The following is a 16,699-nucleotide window of genomic DNA, read 5'->3' as shown; positions in this document are numbered from 1 at the left end:
GTAATGTTTGTCACTGGAAAACTGAAAAGATGATTCATTGCATCCAAATGCATGTACTTCAAACCATGTCTTCCCTGTAACTCCTCAAAATCTTACTGGGGGTGCATGACTTTAAGGGTTTAGGCATTCTTACTGGTCTTTGTTGATAAACTGGAGGACTGAAAGGTGGACATGATACAGTTAAGTAACTTTTCCAGGTTCAGGATTTCCTATGCTTGGTGACAGACTCTACTTTTGAGCATGTTAATAAATGGCTGGTTTTCTGGAATACTGCACTGTTGCTGCTTCCTTTCATTACATTAGCCAAGGTTCCACTAGATGAGACATTTGCAGTCTTAAGACTTCCTGCTGAGGTTCAGACTTTGTATTTTTGAGATTGAAGCTGTCGTGTTCATGAAACTACTTAATTAGAAACACATTCATGTCCGTGTACACTGGAGGAGTCTTGGGCAGCACAGCCAGGCCCATGGGGAAGTCGAGCGTTTGTGCAGCTGGCAGCTGACCCGGTGGTTTATACTTTGAATATAAAATTACTGAGTATTTCCTTGCTCCTGGAATGTGGCCACTGGAAAAGATGAGATGTGGGTGAAAGAGATAGCGTTTGTCACAAACGAAACATGCAAAACGACAACTAGAACTACCCAGCGGCGTGCAACGATCCGTATGTAGCAAGTGTGTATCGCGTTGTATGGAAATATTTATAAGAACTTGGATGTATGTTCTCATCTGCGGAATTCCCAGGGAAGCAGAGCCTTTGGGATGTCTACTAAGTTCGGTTTTGATGTTCTCTCTGGGCTGTCATGAGGTGCTGTCTTGGGTGAAGCTGGGGCAGGGACATTCAGTGGGTTGTGATGTAATACACGGCACTGCAGGATTCCACAAGTGAACTTATGTGGGGCTTTTACATTACATTTGCTTAATGTCTTCGAAAAGTGTTTTCATGTGCTATGTCTAACACAGAGGCTGTTTCCATCTCTTGGTACAGCACCCAACAGAGTAGCAGTTTTAGGGGGTTTATTAATAAATGTGATAATCATTAATATGCCTGTCAGTAAATACAGTTTTAAAAGGTATTTCTCATGAAAACGAGAAGCAGTGATTTTTGCTGGTCTGGTGCCTTTCAGTAGTTTTTTTTCAGCAGCGTACTTCTCTTACTGAGCAGTAGGTACCAGTTTCTAAAAGCAATATGGAAGATATTTTAATCCAAGGCAGTACAGTGACATTTATCTCTCTTTTTTTTTTTCTTTTTTTTTAATCTGAAATTGAAAATGAGCTCTTTGAGCTGCTGTATCCAAACCAAAGTGAGGCTATTTTAAAAGTTGTGTCTGTCTGTGTGCTTTCCATTTAACAGGCAGTATATGCCATATTTGCAATTAGCAGCTTTGGCATCCTCTTTGATGTGTTCTAATAAGCAGTGCAAATATAAGCTTTCCCTGATTAGTTGAGTGGGAGTCCTGTAATAGGCTTAATATTAGAAATACTGTATACACAAAGATACAACTTCCATTCAGTGTTCTTCTTGTGTTATGGAGCCTATGTTGGTGTTTGCTAACATCATGGAAGGAAAAACAGCAAAGATCAATCTTCCTCTTAAATGTTAGTGTGCTCTTTGAGGACAGTGGCATCACACCTGTGTCTGAGGCTACAAACTTGGCCAAAGAGTCTCTTGGTGTATTTAAGGTTTGTGTTCTGGAGGATCTGATGGTATTGGTGTGTGTCCCAGGATCTCTGGAGTTCATCCGAATCTTCAACACTATTTTTTGTATTTTGCTTTCATAAATGCAGACGTTTTAAGATTTATACTTCAATTATTTTAAATGTGTCCATATTGAAAGGATTTAAAACCTGTGGTTCGGGGCGATACGCATTTAATGTATTAAATTAACCACTTAACACTACAGTAGGATGGGTTTGTCTAAAGAATACTCTTAGAAAAGGTCTGGGTATTTTTAATATTGTATTAACACATTTTGTTTAGTTTTTAAGAACAGACCCAGCATTATAGATCCTTTACCAGCTCTCCTTAGGTACCTGTCTTAGCTGGGTCACTTACAAATCGTGATGTCCAGAAAAATGCAAGTCTTACAATGGGGAGAGGATATTACATTGTAAAAAAAGTCGTTCAAATATGGAATAAAATCTTGTTCATATGTGTTTTCATTATATAGATATTATTATTTTAAGCAAAATCTAATCCAGTATCCCAGTATTTTCCTGTAGCTAATTTTATAAGTCAGATGTGTTAATCCAGTGTTATGAGAAAGTAAAGCTGGATTTCTTTCCTGTTTGCAGTGCCCCAATGCCCTACCTCATTGGAATACATCTAAGTTTGATGGAGGTAAGTCTTTCTCACCCTTTCTGAAACTTTTAATGTTTTATGATTTAGAGCCAGCAATTATACATTCATTCATATGCTTGAAAATGAAATAGCCCTGTTAATTTGGGAGTACTAAGAGAACCACAGTTAAGCATGATAGTGTTAAATCTCAGGGGCGTTTGATACCTGGTGCTCTCTGGGCATACTTTGTTTTCAGTTCTGCAGTTGGTGACAAGCTCATGTTGTGTTCCCCTCTCCATCCTGTTGCTTCACTTCAGCAGTTCCCTGCCTTAGTTTGACTCTATTCACAAAGCAGAGTCAATATTAAACCAAAATGTTGACAGTTACAGTTCTCTTTTAGGCTTTTGCAGACAGATTGTAATTTTTTTAATGTTCAGAAGATCTGAAAAGAAGGAACTTGCTGTTAATGTTAACACAAAGCTGGCAGCAAACCAGCCCTCACAGAAAGCTTCACATATAAACAATTCAGAGTAATTCATGTGACTTTTTAAAAAGTCTAAAAGTGGAAATAGCACATTTGCGTTTGCTTCCAGTACTGGTGAAACAGTTGATGGTATTCCTCAAAAGTATCTGGAGGACAACATAAGCTATTAATTTAGTTCCTTGTGAAAATCAGAGTCCTTATTAATCGTGCCCCTTTAGACAGGAAGCCTGAACAACGTGTATGCTCTGTGTGGGAAGAGGCATTCCTGCCCACAAAGCCCTGCCTCTGTGTAGGCTCTTAAATTAGCCACACTGTTGAACTGGTGGGAGTTGCAAATGCCCTTGAAGCTTAATTGACTTGTGTCCCTGGTTCAGATGCCCGTGTTTGGAAATTTAGTAACAACTCGCCCAATCGAGTTTTACATCACATGAAGTAATGCATGTTACTAGAATATTTGTACTTATATTCTCCACCAAAATGTGTCATTTCTCTGGAAATACTCATCGAACATATTCGTTTATTGGGGTGTATGTATGCAATAATGATCCTCTATGTCTTTGTGTGTTAAAACTGGGACTGTCATGCTGTCACTTCCCCCTTTTTCCAGCATTAATGTGAAGTAATTTTAGAAGTTGCCTTTTTTGTGAGGAGCTCGATGAAATGTGCAGGACCTCTTTTTCCTTACTCTTTTTTTCCTTGCACTCCTTGGTACTGATGACTTTTTATGCCCTTTATATTGCTAAATAAAGTACAGAATTGCAGTACAATGTGGTAGTGAATAAGCAATTATTTTAAAAGTCAACATGTACGTTTGTTTGCACATCATATGCTTATGTTAGAGGGATTTCTGATAATTACCCTTCAATGCCGCATAGACAGCACCGAAGTAATGTCTAGGAAGAAATAGTCTAGCATATGTTTTTCAAGTTAATCAGGAAGCTTTTTGCCCCATGTCTGTGCCAGGTAATGATTGCATGTGTATTGTAGTATCTATAAAAAAGAAGGAAGAGACGTGGTAGAAGATGGGCTCATATCTCAATGCAGATACTTGTCAGCTCTCACAAGTAATTTTGCTCACAAAGAGCTACGTGGTGAGCCTGGCAATGGATATAGAAAAATAAAATTCATAATTACACCTTGGAGTTGCTTTGTGTGATGTCCCGCTCCTGCCTTGCTACATAAACTCATTACCTCTCCCTTTGTCTCCATGTTTCAGATTGCAGGGCTCTGCAGGCCTCCAAACTCCATCTGTAAAAATTCAAAAAAAGGAGTTGTTCTTGGAGAAGCCAATTTTTATCCGTTTTAGTAACTTGTGAAGAAATCTGCTTAGTACTAAATCCAGTATGGCTTTTGAATAGCCCGAGATTCTGGAACACAGGCACGCTTTGGCAAAGTACCGTGATTCAGAGTGCCTTCTGAAATAAATTAAATAAATAAAACAAACTGTCTTCTCTCCTCCCTCTGCTCTTATGGATAGATTGAATAATTCCAGATAGAAATGAATCTTCCAACTAGCCCTGCTTTTCCCCTTGAAAGATAAAAACACAGAGGCTCTTGGATCTGTTGTATGATTTCTCTGTGCCTTGGGCAAGGGAAAGGTGATGGGTCCGATGTACCAGTCAGTTTCTTGTTTACCTCTTTGCCTGTTTTGGATGCTGAAAGCTTGCTCTCTTTGTCTTTTTCTTCATATGTATGTATTGAATTGTGTGGTTTGTTTATTAGAATTACAATTTAGTAGCAGCAGCAATTTTTTCCTCATGATCTAGCACTTGTGTATTTTTTAAAACACACGGTACTAATTTTTCCATATCAAAGTGATCTTTTAAGGCGCAACTAAAAATTACTGCCAGTCTTGAGTATTAATTTTTCTTTAAATGCTGGAATCTCAGCAAATACATCTCTAAAAGTGTTTTGTTAATCCACGTGTTCTAGTTTCAGAATGAGGGATTAATTCCCCAGTCCTCTATTGAAGTTCAGACAGGTGGACTCTTTATCTGCTGGAGGGCCCCACGGGGGCGATTGCAGTTATATATAGGCTGAGGGTTCTGCTCCAGCAGCTCCGGTTGCAGAATTTGTCATTGTTGCATAGATGTTAGTGGAAGCCTAAGCTTGTGTGGAGCAAGTGGTGGGGAGGGTGGATTTGGGATAAAGGAATAAATAGTTTTTTGGCTTTGGTGGTGTTTCTGTGGGATTTTGCTCTCCCCACTTTGGAACAGGTCCTCTGGAAGAAATAGAGCAGCAATGTTACTGGTTTTAAACTAAATACACTCTATCCCTCACCTCAAAAGGTTTTCTTCCAACCCGTTTTGTATCTTCAAGTTAGTTTGCAGTTTGCCATGTTACACGGGGTTCTGTACAAGGAGCAGTTATTTTAATGGAAAATGACAAATTTTTCTTATGATTAAAATATCAAGCATATCCATTGACTGTTAAATCTAATTTGCTGTGACTGAAATGTTCTCCAGTGAGATAAGATAATCTCCTGTTATAGGTCAGAGGGCTCCAACTGATTTATGAGGGAAAAACTTGGTAGAAAATATAGAGCTGTGTTTTGTGCTCTTATTTTTCAGCTTTTCTATCATCACCTAGTTAGTCATTCTTTATAAGATTTCCATTTAGCAATCCATAAAGTGACTTCAAAGAAGGCTAAAAGTTTATAAGCTGTTGGATAAGCAAGGCTGGAGCTATCACATGAATAATGGAACATGCTTACGGAACTAATTGAATTCATATTAGATGAAGATAAGTACTTAGTACTGATAAATAATGAGATAGGAAAATGAAACTCTATCAAATGAACATGTCCCTTTCATAATCTTGTTTTATTTTCTACCTGCATGCTCTGTGCTGGTTTACTGTTCAAACTGTTAAATTGACCTGCATGCTATGACTGGTGTCAAACTTCGCTGGCAGCCTTTTACATTTTGTCATAGTAAAGGATTGTTTCAGCAACTGTTTCTGTGGGAAGGTTGCTAGCGTGATGGCGCTGATGGAAGAGGAATGCCCTTGACCTAGTAGGCTACCTATAGGAATCTAGGCACATGTGGGTTTGATTAACTGTTGTGGATAGTTCTGTTCAGCTGTCAGACACCGAGTTGCTGGCACTGTGCTCTTCTGTGCCAGGCTTCCAGTTATTCCAGTAACACAAACTCCCACCTTTTCCATGGGGCACAAAACCAACCATCAGAGTTAAAGTTCATCATCAGAAAAGTACTTTATATGCCTTTTTTTTTTATTATTTTATTTTCATTCCTGTCACCTGAGGGCTTTTTCTGGGACTTCAGGATTTTAATTCTTGCAAGATTATCGGGGATGAATTTGTGTGTGAAACTTCACATTGCATTTGTCAGAATGTTTGCCTAATATTTACTCCTAAGCGTAAAGGACAGTTGTGGATATCATAAAGACTGTAGGAGCAGATTCTTGTTTCATTTCAACCTGCTATGAGTAAATATGTTAGGAGAAGGCTCGGTAGAATTCATGCTGTGTTTAATATGGTTAGACAGTGCAGCTGATCTCAGTAATGTCGATAGTCTCTTCCTTAGACAGATGAGCAGAAAGCTGTGTGCTCCCTCCACTGAACCCACACATATTCTGGAAGTACTTTGGGGCATATTTACCTGGTTTTGTTCAGGTTGGCAGGGGGATGCACTGTGATCCAGCCTGATAATACACCAGTTACCCTGAGCAGAGTCTGAGATGATGAACTGAGAAACAGATTTCATAAGCTGGGGGTTAGTCCTGACAGTGCCCTATGGTTTCCCCATGCTGCAGAAGACACCCTGAGAATTCATTGACCACTGGCATCTTCCAGTGGTAGTGTTGTTAATTATATCTTTCGGTTGGGGTGAGGAGTAGTAACTAGCTTTTCCCATCCATTTATACTTAGTTAATCACTGCCTTTTTCAGCTATACCTTAAGAAGTGTAGCTTTTTCACAGGGTTTAAATGAAGGGGGTGTATATACGTGTATGCTTAGATCCAGGTCTTAAATTCAATGTAATTTAGTCACAAACATTATAAATACAGCTGTATATGGTTTCAGAAGTATTGATAGAGTGCATTTAAAATATTAAGGAATTGTCTTTTATCCAGTTATTGGGACAATGAAAATAATACCTGTCTTTCAGTAAGAGATTATGTGTGCAGGGAATTTTGAGACAGACAAATAACATGGTACCAAGTAGAGTTACCAGTAAGCGTAGAAGGTTCTTTCTATTCCGTTGCACAACAGCATTAGGGCAACACTAGTGATGTTTGTCACTCAGTTGGCAACAGCTGCTTGTGATAAGGATCTTGAGAATCACCTGTGCAGGATCAGGGCACTGCACATCAAGGTTGGGACCGGGCGGAAGAGTGGGAGATGCACAGGAGGGGGCCGCAGCCCACCTGCTGCGCCCGGATCAAAGGGCCGGGGGGTCAGGGGGCACATCCCGCCTAACCAGATTTGTCTGCTGAATAGCCATTTCAGATTGTAAATCTAAGGGTGATTTCATTAAGTCCTTCTGGCTGCTGTTGGGGCATGAAATAATAAAAGTTTATATCCGTTGCCTTTCCTGCTTCTGGCAGCCAGATTGACACATTGTTGTCTGCGGTGTTGTGGTGTTTTTCTGAAGAAAATAAAGGGAAACTGTTAACTAAGTAGAGACAAGCCATTAAGTAAAGGGATTTTCTACTTGGTGTGAGCCGTACTTTCATAAGAATCTCAAATATAATGTACAAAGTAGCTACGAAGAATATTAGGCTTTGCTAAGAGTTTTACCTTTCCAAAAGGATTCCTTTTTCTGTTACAACATTTCTCAATACCTTGATCACATTTGTATCTGGTTATAAAACCTCACAATCAACTTGGTTCATGTTTTGGCACCAATTTAACCATGAAGTTATGCAAATTGGTTTGGGGAGTAGGAGGGGGGTGTTGTTGGTTTTTAAGTGAACTATTCAATAAAATTGTTCATCTGAGAGAAGTTTAACTTGGGGCATTTTATGGTAGGAAATGCAAACCTGCCAACTGCAGACAGCGATCATAAAATAACATTTAGTATAAACTGGTGTTAGTATTTTTGATGAATATTGCTTCTAGCATGTGAGCTGAGCGAGACAGAGGAGCACCCATTCATACTCCCATTCAAGTGTAGTTTCTTGGTATTTTTGTGAACTTTCACATAAAACATTTAAATTACTTCAAGTGTTTGGCTGCTTGTGAGCCGGACAGGCGCTCTAACTGCTGCTTATTTACTGACCTGGTGTTTAAGGCCCCCTGGAGTTTGTTTGAAAAGTTAAGAGATTTTCACAGCAAAGGTGCCATTTCTGAAATTTAAAGTGCTCTTTTCACCAGGAGATAAGTTCTCTCTGATTAAGTCAGTAATTCTTACTAAGCCATGTTTATAGAGGCCATAAACAATGGGTTCAGTGTGCTTGTTAAACCAGCTTTCCATACCTTTCCACTCCTTTAAAAAGAGACATTTAAAATAAAAGGCAGGTGTAGATGTTAGTTCAATTTGATGGTTTTTAGATGATTAATAATGGCTACAAGTAATTCAGTAAGGATGGTTAAGAAAGGCTTTCAGTAAGTGATACGTGATGCACATTTTCACTGAATCACTTCTTTTGACCCCAGAATCCCCAGTCTGTAGTAAAATTAGGTAAGGAAACGGTAATGTTCATATTTCCTCTTGTTCTTTGCTTCTTCACGTTTTTTTCAGCAAAATATGAACATACTGAATATAGTCCGTTCTGTTTAACAGGTATCACTTTATTTGTAATATTTTTCTTGATACTCAGGGAGTTGTGAAATATGGAATGTGACTGTATATGGCTTAGTGGCTGTCCCTTTGTGTTTTGAGAAAATTACGAGAACACACATTCTAACAGTGAAAATGATCTACATGGAGTTGCAGTTCATAGACTCCAATGGGATTACTGTGGGAAATGCAGTTGAATGCTGGGAATTTTTGCTAAACTTCCAGCAAGAAAGTAAATACTTTTGTTTCCCAGTGAGTTGGGCTGATAGGGGCTATGTTTGGTGAAAGAACCATGTGATTATTTGACAGAAGCCTTTATAACTATCTGATGATTCCTTTGCCAAAGATTACAGTGAAGAGAAACATAATAAAACCAGGTAAGGATTAAGATTAACTGGTCAGTCTGCATTTCTCTAGGATAAGCCACGGTTGGACCACTGAAAAAATACATTTCTTCAAATGCATGGCAAAATAGATGCTATAAATCACGTTATTCTCAAGTGTTTTATTAAATTTGAAGATTTGTCTCCAGGGAAATCCCCTGTCCTACTACAAGTATTGAGAACTTTTGAAGTAATGGTGTCCTCTTCACAGTGTAAATGTATAGCACAGCAGATTTTAATGAGCCTTCCTTTCAGTACAGTTATTTCTGGGCCGTGTGTGGAGATGATTACACTGATCAGCATTTATAGTCCTTGCACCACAAGAACCATCCTTTTGTACTGGACCCGTGGCAGACAGCCCTTGTCACAAGCCTGTTCTTTGCTACAGAAAAAGATGTTTTGCTGTAAGGAAGGTGCAGATTTGTCATCAAAGTTACAAAAACACCCATTGACAAGTTCAAGCACGTGTTTGTTGCTTCTCCGGCAGGAATCAAGAGGAGGTTTTAATTCCTTCTGTCTTGTCCTGCTAGCACTCGATTTTGACAAGCTTCTGGCTTTGGTTAAGTACATTGCAAGGCCTTTTTGTTGGAGCTTTTTAGACTCCTCTGAGTATAAGTGAGATTTTTAATTTTCTGAAACAGGAAGGAGCAAATCAGTTTGTCTGGTGCTTCCGGACTCCTAGAAGGAGCAAGACTCCTGGATTGCTTTAGAGTTTATCAGATGCAGCCAACAGAGTGACCTTTGGTTCCTGAAATGTAGAGGAAAGTACCTGGTTTGTCATGCAGTGCTTGTGCTTTTTATATGAGAAGCATTAAATGTAATATTCCTCCATTTAAGTTAAAGACATTTCTCATGGAAGAACTGAAATTAAATGTCTACAAAGTGGTTTTTATAGTTGTTGCCTTCCCCCTCTGCCCCCAAGTACACAGCAGTTTTCTTTATAGACAGAGGACTGAGCCTTGAAAACCAAAGGTAATTATTTAGATGCCTAAGGCTCAACTTTGCCATTGTTTTAGAGCTTTAGTTCCTTTTTTTTTTTTTTTTAAAGGAAACAATTCCCCCCACCCTGCAAAACCTTAATTAAAAATGGAGTATGGTTTTGTTCATTTTCCTCCTCAGGAACTTGCATTTGGTCCTATGTATAGGTGTGTTGGAACTTAAATATTTGTTTACAGTTTCACTGGGACATTTCCTTAATTACTGTATTCTGTAGTTCCACTTTTCCTGATTTTCAAAGCTTTACTTGAAGAGGGCTTAAATATGTATGATCAGTCAGTCAAAAAAACCCCAAACCTCAATTCTCCTGTTAGTGAAAAAGTGTTAAAATAAATATTTCAGTGCTGCTCTGTTTCATATCAGTGATTCATTTACTGTTGTTTAAGCAGGGAAGTAAAGGCTGACAACGTTTAAATTTGCTTAGATCACCAATAGCTTTAGACACTTCAAGTCAAAGGTACTAATGATCACTCTGTTGAGAAATGGGTTGTGCTTTTCTTTTGTGTGTCCATGTACTGTTACAGATGATGTTAACACTCAAATTAGATTAGAGCCATTTCTTTCTCTCAATTCATGGGAACAGGATAAAGAGTTTAGACTTGCTGAACATTAAATGGCCAGGATATGGTGGTGTTCTCTTTCTCTTAGCTCTTTTTCATTTTAAAGATCTGTTTGTTTATTAAACTCTGGTAGCAGCCATTTTATGTAAAGAGTTGTAAATTTGCCTCTATGGAGGTTCTAAAATTCAACCTAGAATTTGGAAACCAATTCCCAACCCTGTCTTACTGCAGCTCTTAACTCCTAGAAAGGCCACTGTTTGTTGTTATTTGACTCAGTTAGAAACCGCTAAATGTGCAAACAGGATACCAGAATTAAGACAAACATTAGTGGAGGTGTTTGAAATAAATCTTCTCGTAAATAATCACAAACAGTAACTCTCTAGTTTCAGAAATTTCAGTATGCACAATGTTAAGGACTTCCCTCTGCAAATTGAAGGGTAATTTTTTAGCATTGTAAAACATAAATGAATCAAACAAATGGTGACAGAAATGTTGGTTATTTTTAAAATGCTTTTGTGATGCCGTGATATTACACTACGACTTGTGTCCTTTGTGCCAAAAATTTAACTCTTCACTCTTACATTTACCTTTTCTTGAATTTGCTCATATTTAGAAAGTAAGAAACATGGCCCTGGAAGATGTAGTGATTCTTAATGTAGACACCAACACACTGGAAACCCCTTTTGATGACCTTCAGAGTCTTCCTAATGATGTGGTATGTATGAAACGATTTATCCAACTATTCCATTACTTAAAATAGTAAGTCCCTGTGACCTGTTCGGTTTCTAACTGAGGTGTCTCATTGTGTTACTCATTATTATGAGGAAATCGCTTTACCTTAATTCTTTGCTGTTTTGAAGTGTTAAAGAATGCTTGTTTGAACATTTGCAGTCCTATTTTTAAGCCTCCTAATGAAAATTAGCTAATGCTCACATAAGATGGCAATGCTGCAGCAATCCAGTTTCAGTTTTGGAATGGCACAATCAGGTTTCCGGTCACCTGAAGAGACGGTATTCTGTGGGTAAAAAGACAAATGAAAAACATGCAGGTTATGGTACCACCAAACAGGAAACACAAATTCAAACTTCTTTCTTCATGGTGTGGAAAAGTACTATTACTTTAAACCATTTCACTGGGGGAAATAAAAAGAATCCATTTTTAGACACCTTTTGTTTCCAAATGAAATGGTCTGGGTGTTTTCCAGGTGAGCTTACATGAACTTTGTACATTTTATATCCTGAGTTGTGATATCAAAAGGATTATTTCATGTTAACTTCTAGCCCTGCTCAGTGCATATAATTTGGAACTTTCTTTCTCATTCAACATTTTTATTAGTAATTTATTTATTTTTTTAATTATATAATGGCAATATTGTATAAATACTTGATCTTTCCTGTTAATGGAAGAAAAATACACCCACCTTGCTACTTGCTGCTGTAATCATCTTCATTAAAGAAGCTGTGAGGGAAGAACAGTAATGTAAGAGTGTAAGAAGTTATTTTTAAGTCAGAGGGTGACTGTTTAGGAGAAAATGGCAGGGGGAAATCTGGATTTCTTTTACTAGTTCAAAATATTGTGCTGACAGTTAGATCTATGCCTTTTTATGTGTAGTTGAGAAATAGAATTGATAACGCAGGGAGCTTAACGTAAGCTGGGTCTGTCCGAGTTAAAACACGAGTAATGGTGAATATACCCCATGTGAATATACCTCCTCCTGTGAGATCCCATCGTTTCTCTGTGATCCGTTCTTCGAAAACAGTGAGCTCTGGATGAAAGGTCCATCTTGATTGTGAACATTTTGGCTTTAGTCAAGCATTTAGTCTATAAAAGTTACTTCCACAATTTTTTTCTGGCTTTATATAGTTTTTCATTTTGATTCCACTCCCAGCATCCAAATGTGCCAGCTGGTCATCGCTCGCGCCATTATCCACAGCCCGGGGAATGACAGACTTGTAAATTTAATGGAATTATGTAAGAAATGTCTGGATACAGTGAGTGCAGGGCCTCAAGCATGTATATGATTTGTCAACAATCAAGTATTATATTAGATTTTATGAGACTTCATTAAAGGAGCTGTTGTAGGCGCACTGTAGAACATCAGAAGAGACTTCACCAATAAACGCAGAACTTCAAGCTTTGGAATGTAATAAATTTTAAGGGACTTCCTTCCTTTCATTATTTACTTTTACTCCACTTTTATAACAGTAGAGAGTTGTGTTTTATTAGTTCAAATTTCTTGATTCAGTTTTCCACAGGTCTATTTAAAAGCTACATTTTATCTTGGAGGATGTTTGGAGCGTAGCAGAGGAAGTGCTGCCAGCAAATTCAATTAACTGGCATGGCTCACAAATAGCGTACATGGTGTATTTTTTTTCACAACTGCTATATAAATACAGCTGGGATTAATATTTGTCGCAACAAAGCCTTAACTTGAATCGTGTTGCGTTGTGTAATTAATGTTTGGGATCAGTGTTTATGTCTTATTTAGCTTTGTTTCATTATTTTAGTTACCTAGATAATGAAGTATTCTCCTCTAGGTCTTTTCCTTTCCTTCAGACTGCTTAATATTTGGCTTTGACCACTAGAGAGCAGCTGCTCTTCTTTGCAAGAATTGAATTTCTGTCAGTTCTTTCATGCATCATGTGTTTGGAACTGTAAGTGGATCAAGTTGTTCATCTCAGCAGGGAGACTCTAAAGCCAATCCATTATACTCCCCCCCCCCCTTTTTTTTTTTCCTCTTCTTTTACTTGCCTAGAAGGATGGGGAGATTCGGGGAGCGTGTCTCCCCACTGGTCTCAGTCTTAAATAGATGTATGTATGTATGATCTGAGGAGCTAAAAATATCTTCCGGAGTTTCACGATCATAAATGGCTCTTATGTCAAACTATTCTGCCATTTTTGCTACTTCATGTGAGCAGTGAGCAACTGATGCACTACGGAATAGTAGACACAAAATTTACTTTGCTAAATTAGACCTATCTATATTCAACAGTGAGGAAAACCATCTTCTGTGCGATGTCATTGCCATCAGGTAATTAATCTGGGGGAAAAGCTTTAAAGCTGTTTTCCCCTCTCCTTGAACAGCTATTTTAATCAAGTAAATGGAGTCCTACGATTGTTTTAGAGCTTCAGGTTGTGAGTTGTGCTTGAGTTTAATGGTAGTCAGGTTGCAACCTAAACTATTGATTCTTGGGACTCTAGAAAGGACTATTCTTTAGTCTTTTACTCCCAGGAAGCAAATGAACATAGGCTACAGTGAAGTGTCTTTCCAGTTAACATTTGTGCCACACGAGCTGGCTGGCACTGAGGCAGTTCCAGCAGAGTCAGACTAAGCCACTTCTTTGCCCCGTTTACCTCGGCAGTCCCTGCTGGCACTCAAGGTGTGTACTACTGTGTTTCTGATTAACTATTTGAAATGTGAAAAACTGTCCCTCAGTCACCTTCTGCTTCTCATATTTTGCTGAAAATCTGGCAGCATGAGAACGCCCTGGGAAGTAACTTTTCCTTTTAAAATAGTCAATATTAAAAAAAGAGATTTATTAAGGACTGTGATTACAATAAGTGCATCTGCTGCTGACAAGTCTCCTGCACCACCGTCTGTGTTGCAAGGAATAGCGAAGAGGGGGTAGTAGTTTTTTTTTCATGCAACCCTTATGGATTTTTCATGTATTTCCAAATAAGTGTCATCTTCTAGTCTTCGTTGTAGTCAGAGCTTCTTATTACAAAGAATAAAGCGTAAGCGCGCTCTGTCAGATTGTAGTTTTTATTAAATGAAGCCCTTATGCAATGCTGTGTACTGGGCCAAAGATATCTTGTGTATCTGGTGGCTGTGAGCGTGTTGTAAATTTGCAGTAGCCTATGAATATCTCAGGCTGTCAGTAATTTCCTTGTGTATGCTGCTGTTGTCCATTCATTAACAAGTTACCACAAGTAGGAAGCCTATGTTACTCTTTTTCACTTAGCAGGAAATTAACCGCTTTCAGGACAGCAAGAAGCACTAAGCTACAACTGTATAGCACAGCCATTTCCTTAAAGGTGAATCAGTTTTGATTTCTTACATTGTGTTTGCAGTAGAATGTTCCTTGCTTTATTCATGTTGACAACTGAAAAGCCTTGGACCTAATTAAAAGAATTTCCACCAGCACCTTTACTGAACCGTTTCATTATGCTGCATTGCACAGATTGCATTTTGAAGCATGGTGATAGTTTAAATCGGACCTTTAAACCTGAACTGCCAGAAGTATAAAAATTGTCTTTAAAAACATTCTCAGGATAGACTGCATGTATATGTGTCTGCTTGGCTAGAAATAATCTTCATCTTTGTGGTCACAGCCTGGTTTTTAGTATTACTGCCTCTTTAGGCAGGAAAGAATCATAGTTGTGCTTGTATAATTACTTTATGTACTAAAGTATTCCAGCGTGAACATGAGTTATTTTTTTCTTGTTAGTCTCTTTAAGTATGTTGTTGTTAACAGTTTTGTCTTTTAAAAAGCACTATGACATGCCTATTGCCATAATCCTGATTGAAACATTAAAAGTGTACACACATGAAATAGACATCCGACAGTGTTTGATTTAGTCTTAGAAGAGAACAAATGATCTGAAAGCTTCACGAGGTAGCAACAATACATATCAATATTCGGCTTCTATACCAAATAGGGAAGCTGAAACACAGAAAGGCTGTGACTAGCTTTCTGAACTTTGCTGTAGAATGAAGCATAGAGCCCTTCTATATAAATGGCAAGTTCTTTATCCCTACATGAATGTGAAAATCACTTTTAACAATGTTTGAGATGGATTTGGAAGTTACTCGGAGCTGTGGACATCTTATTGCACTTTTAAGAGCTACCTTTAAATGGTTTATGTAAGTTGCTATAGGAAATACATGTGTATTTCATCCCTTCAGCATCAGACCCCTTCAAACATGGAGAACTGTGCTGTTCAGGTGTGAAAATCTGATGAAGCTTTTACATTTCAAGAATAACAAAGCTCCTTGAGAAATGTTCTCTCAGTGAATAGGAGTGAGCTTATTTCATGGGCATGATCTAAGACTAAATCTGGTATCATGTATTGCGTGCTTTTGAAAAAGGCAGATTTCCTCTTTATTGATGGCATTATTTCTGTTGCGTTCACAATATGGATACTTATGGAGTCATGAACGGAGGACTGGGGATTTCCTGGCTTTCTGCTTTCCTTCTGGAGCTGTGCTTCCTTCCTGTCTTCTTCAGAAGGGCTCTTATCAAGCTCAGGTTTTGCACATGGCGTGACCACAGCCTCTAAAAGCACAAAGTTGGATTCCTTTTAAGAACCAGTGCCCAGACTGTTGGGTTTGTATTGCTATGTGTTGTGTGGGAGACAGCTCAGAACTTAGCTTGTCCTGGCTCTGTCTGCGACACTGAAAAATGGATACTGACATAACTATTTGTTAATGATTTAAGGTAGCCGGTAAGTGTTGCAGCGCAGGCACAGCGAGCTTGATGTTCGTGTTTGAAAGGGGTTTTTATCTCCTTTCCCAGCTTGTGTTGGGAAAGAACGCTGTCACAAACAATAATATATAGATACGTAACCTTACTTCAGTATTTACTGAGCTCTGAGGACTAGAAAAGAGACATCAAACTTAAGTCACAACCTTCTTGCATGTGTGAGCAATTCTGAGGCAGAACAGTCATGGATAGTCCAGAGAGAGCAGTAATGGGTAATCCTCTAAAACTTTAGCCCTTGGTGTACACAGAAAGCAAAGAGTATTCGGGTAACCTGGATCGTGGTAGTTTTAACTCTGCATGGATGTGTTCATTGGGATTTGTTGTGACTGGTGTCTGTGGAAACAGCATTGAGACACTTAGGGCTGCGTTTGCCTGACGTGCAGCTCTCTGAATCCTGAGGTAACCAAACACCTCCACAGTAGGAGAGGGCAAGTGAGGGTTAAGAGCAGAGCCATCCTCACACAGGTGGTTCAGATGTAGTGGGAATCGGGGAGAAAAACCCCCTTTGGTCGCCGGAATGTCGTTAAATCGAGACTGAGAACACCTGCGGGGTCTGTGCTCTCTTGCACTGGCTGCTGTGGGGAGGCGTCGGCAGGGCCGCTGTGAGGAGAGGCCGGGGCGGCCGGCGCAGGACAGAGCCGGTTCCAGCCGGTTCCACGGCAGAGCTGGCCGGGCACGGCAGCGATGGCGCGGCCTCTCTGAAGCGGGGGTAAGAAAGGGCGTGAGGAGAGTAAAAGTGTGAGGAGGAAAGAGCTCAGGGGAGAGCTGTGGT

General features: G+C 39.0%; 1 protein-coding gene across 6 annotated transcripts in view; it reads left to right on the top strand.

The window, feature by feature from the left end:
• DENND1A (DENN domain containing 1A) overlaps positions 1–16,699 on the top strand; it is a 190,619-nt gene that overhangs the window by 101,815 nt on the left and 72,105 nt on the right. For all 6 annotated transcript variants that reach the window (XM_061352575.1, XM_061352574.1, XM_061352576.1 and 3 more), the window contains exons 11-12: positions 2,293–2,338; positions 11,058–11,159. In XM_061352575.1, the coding sequence (XP_061208559.1) occupies positions 2,293–2,338; positions 11,058–11,159 (148 nt within the window). The remainder of the gene's footprint in view (positions 1–2,292; positions 2,339–11,057; positions 11,160–16,699) is intronic.

Source organism: Neopsephotus bourkii, unplaced genomic scaffold (genome assembly GCF_033783945.1).
Source record: "Neopsephotus bourkii isolate Nb327-2 ecotype Australia unplaced genomic scaffold, CSIRO-AGI_Nbou_v1 NB_659, whole genome shotgun sequence".
NCBI lineage: Eukaryota > Metazoa > Chordata > Aves > Psittaciformes > Psittacidae > Neopsephotus > Neopsephotus bourkii.
This window is presented reverse-complemented; position numbering and strand designations above follow the sequence as displayed.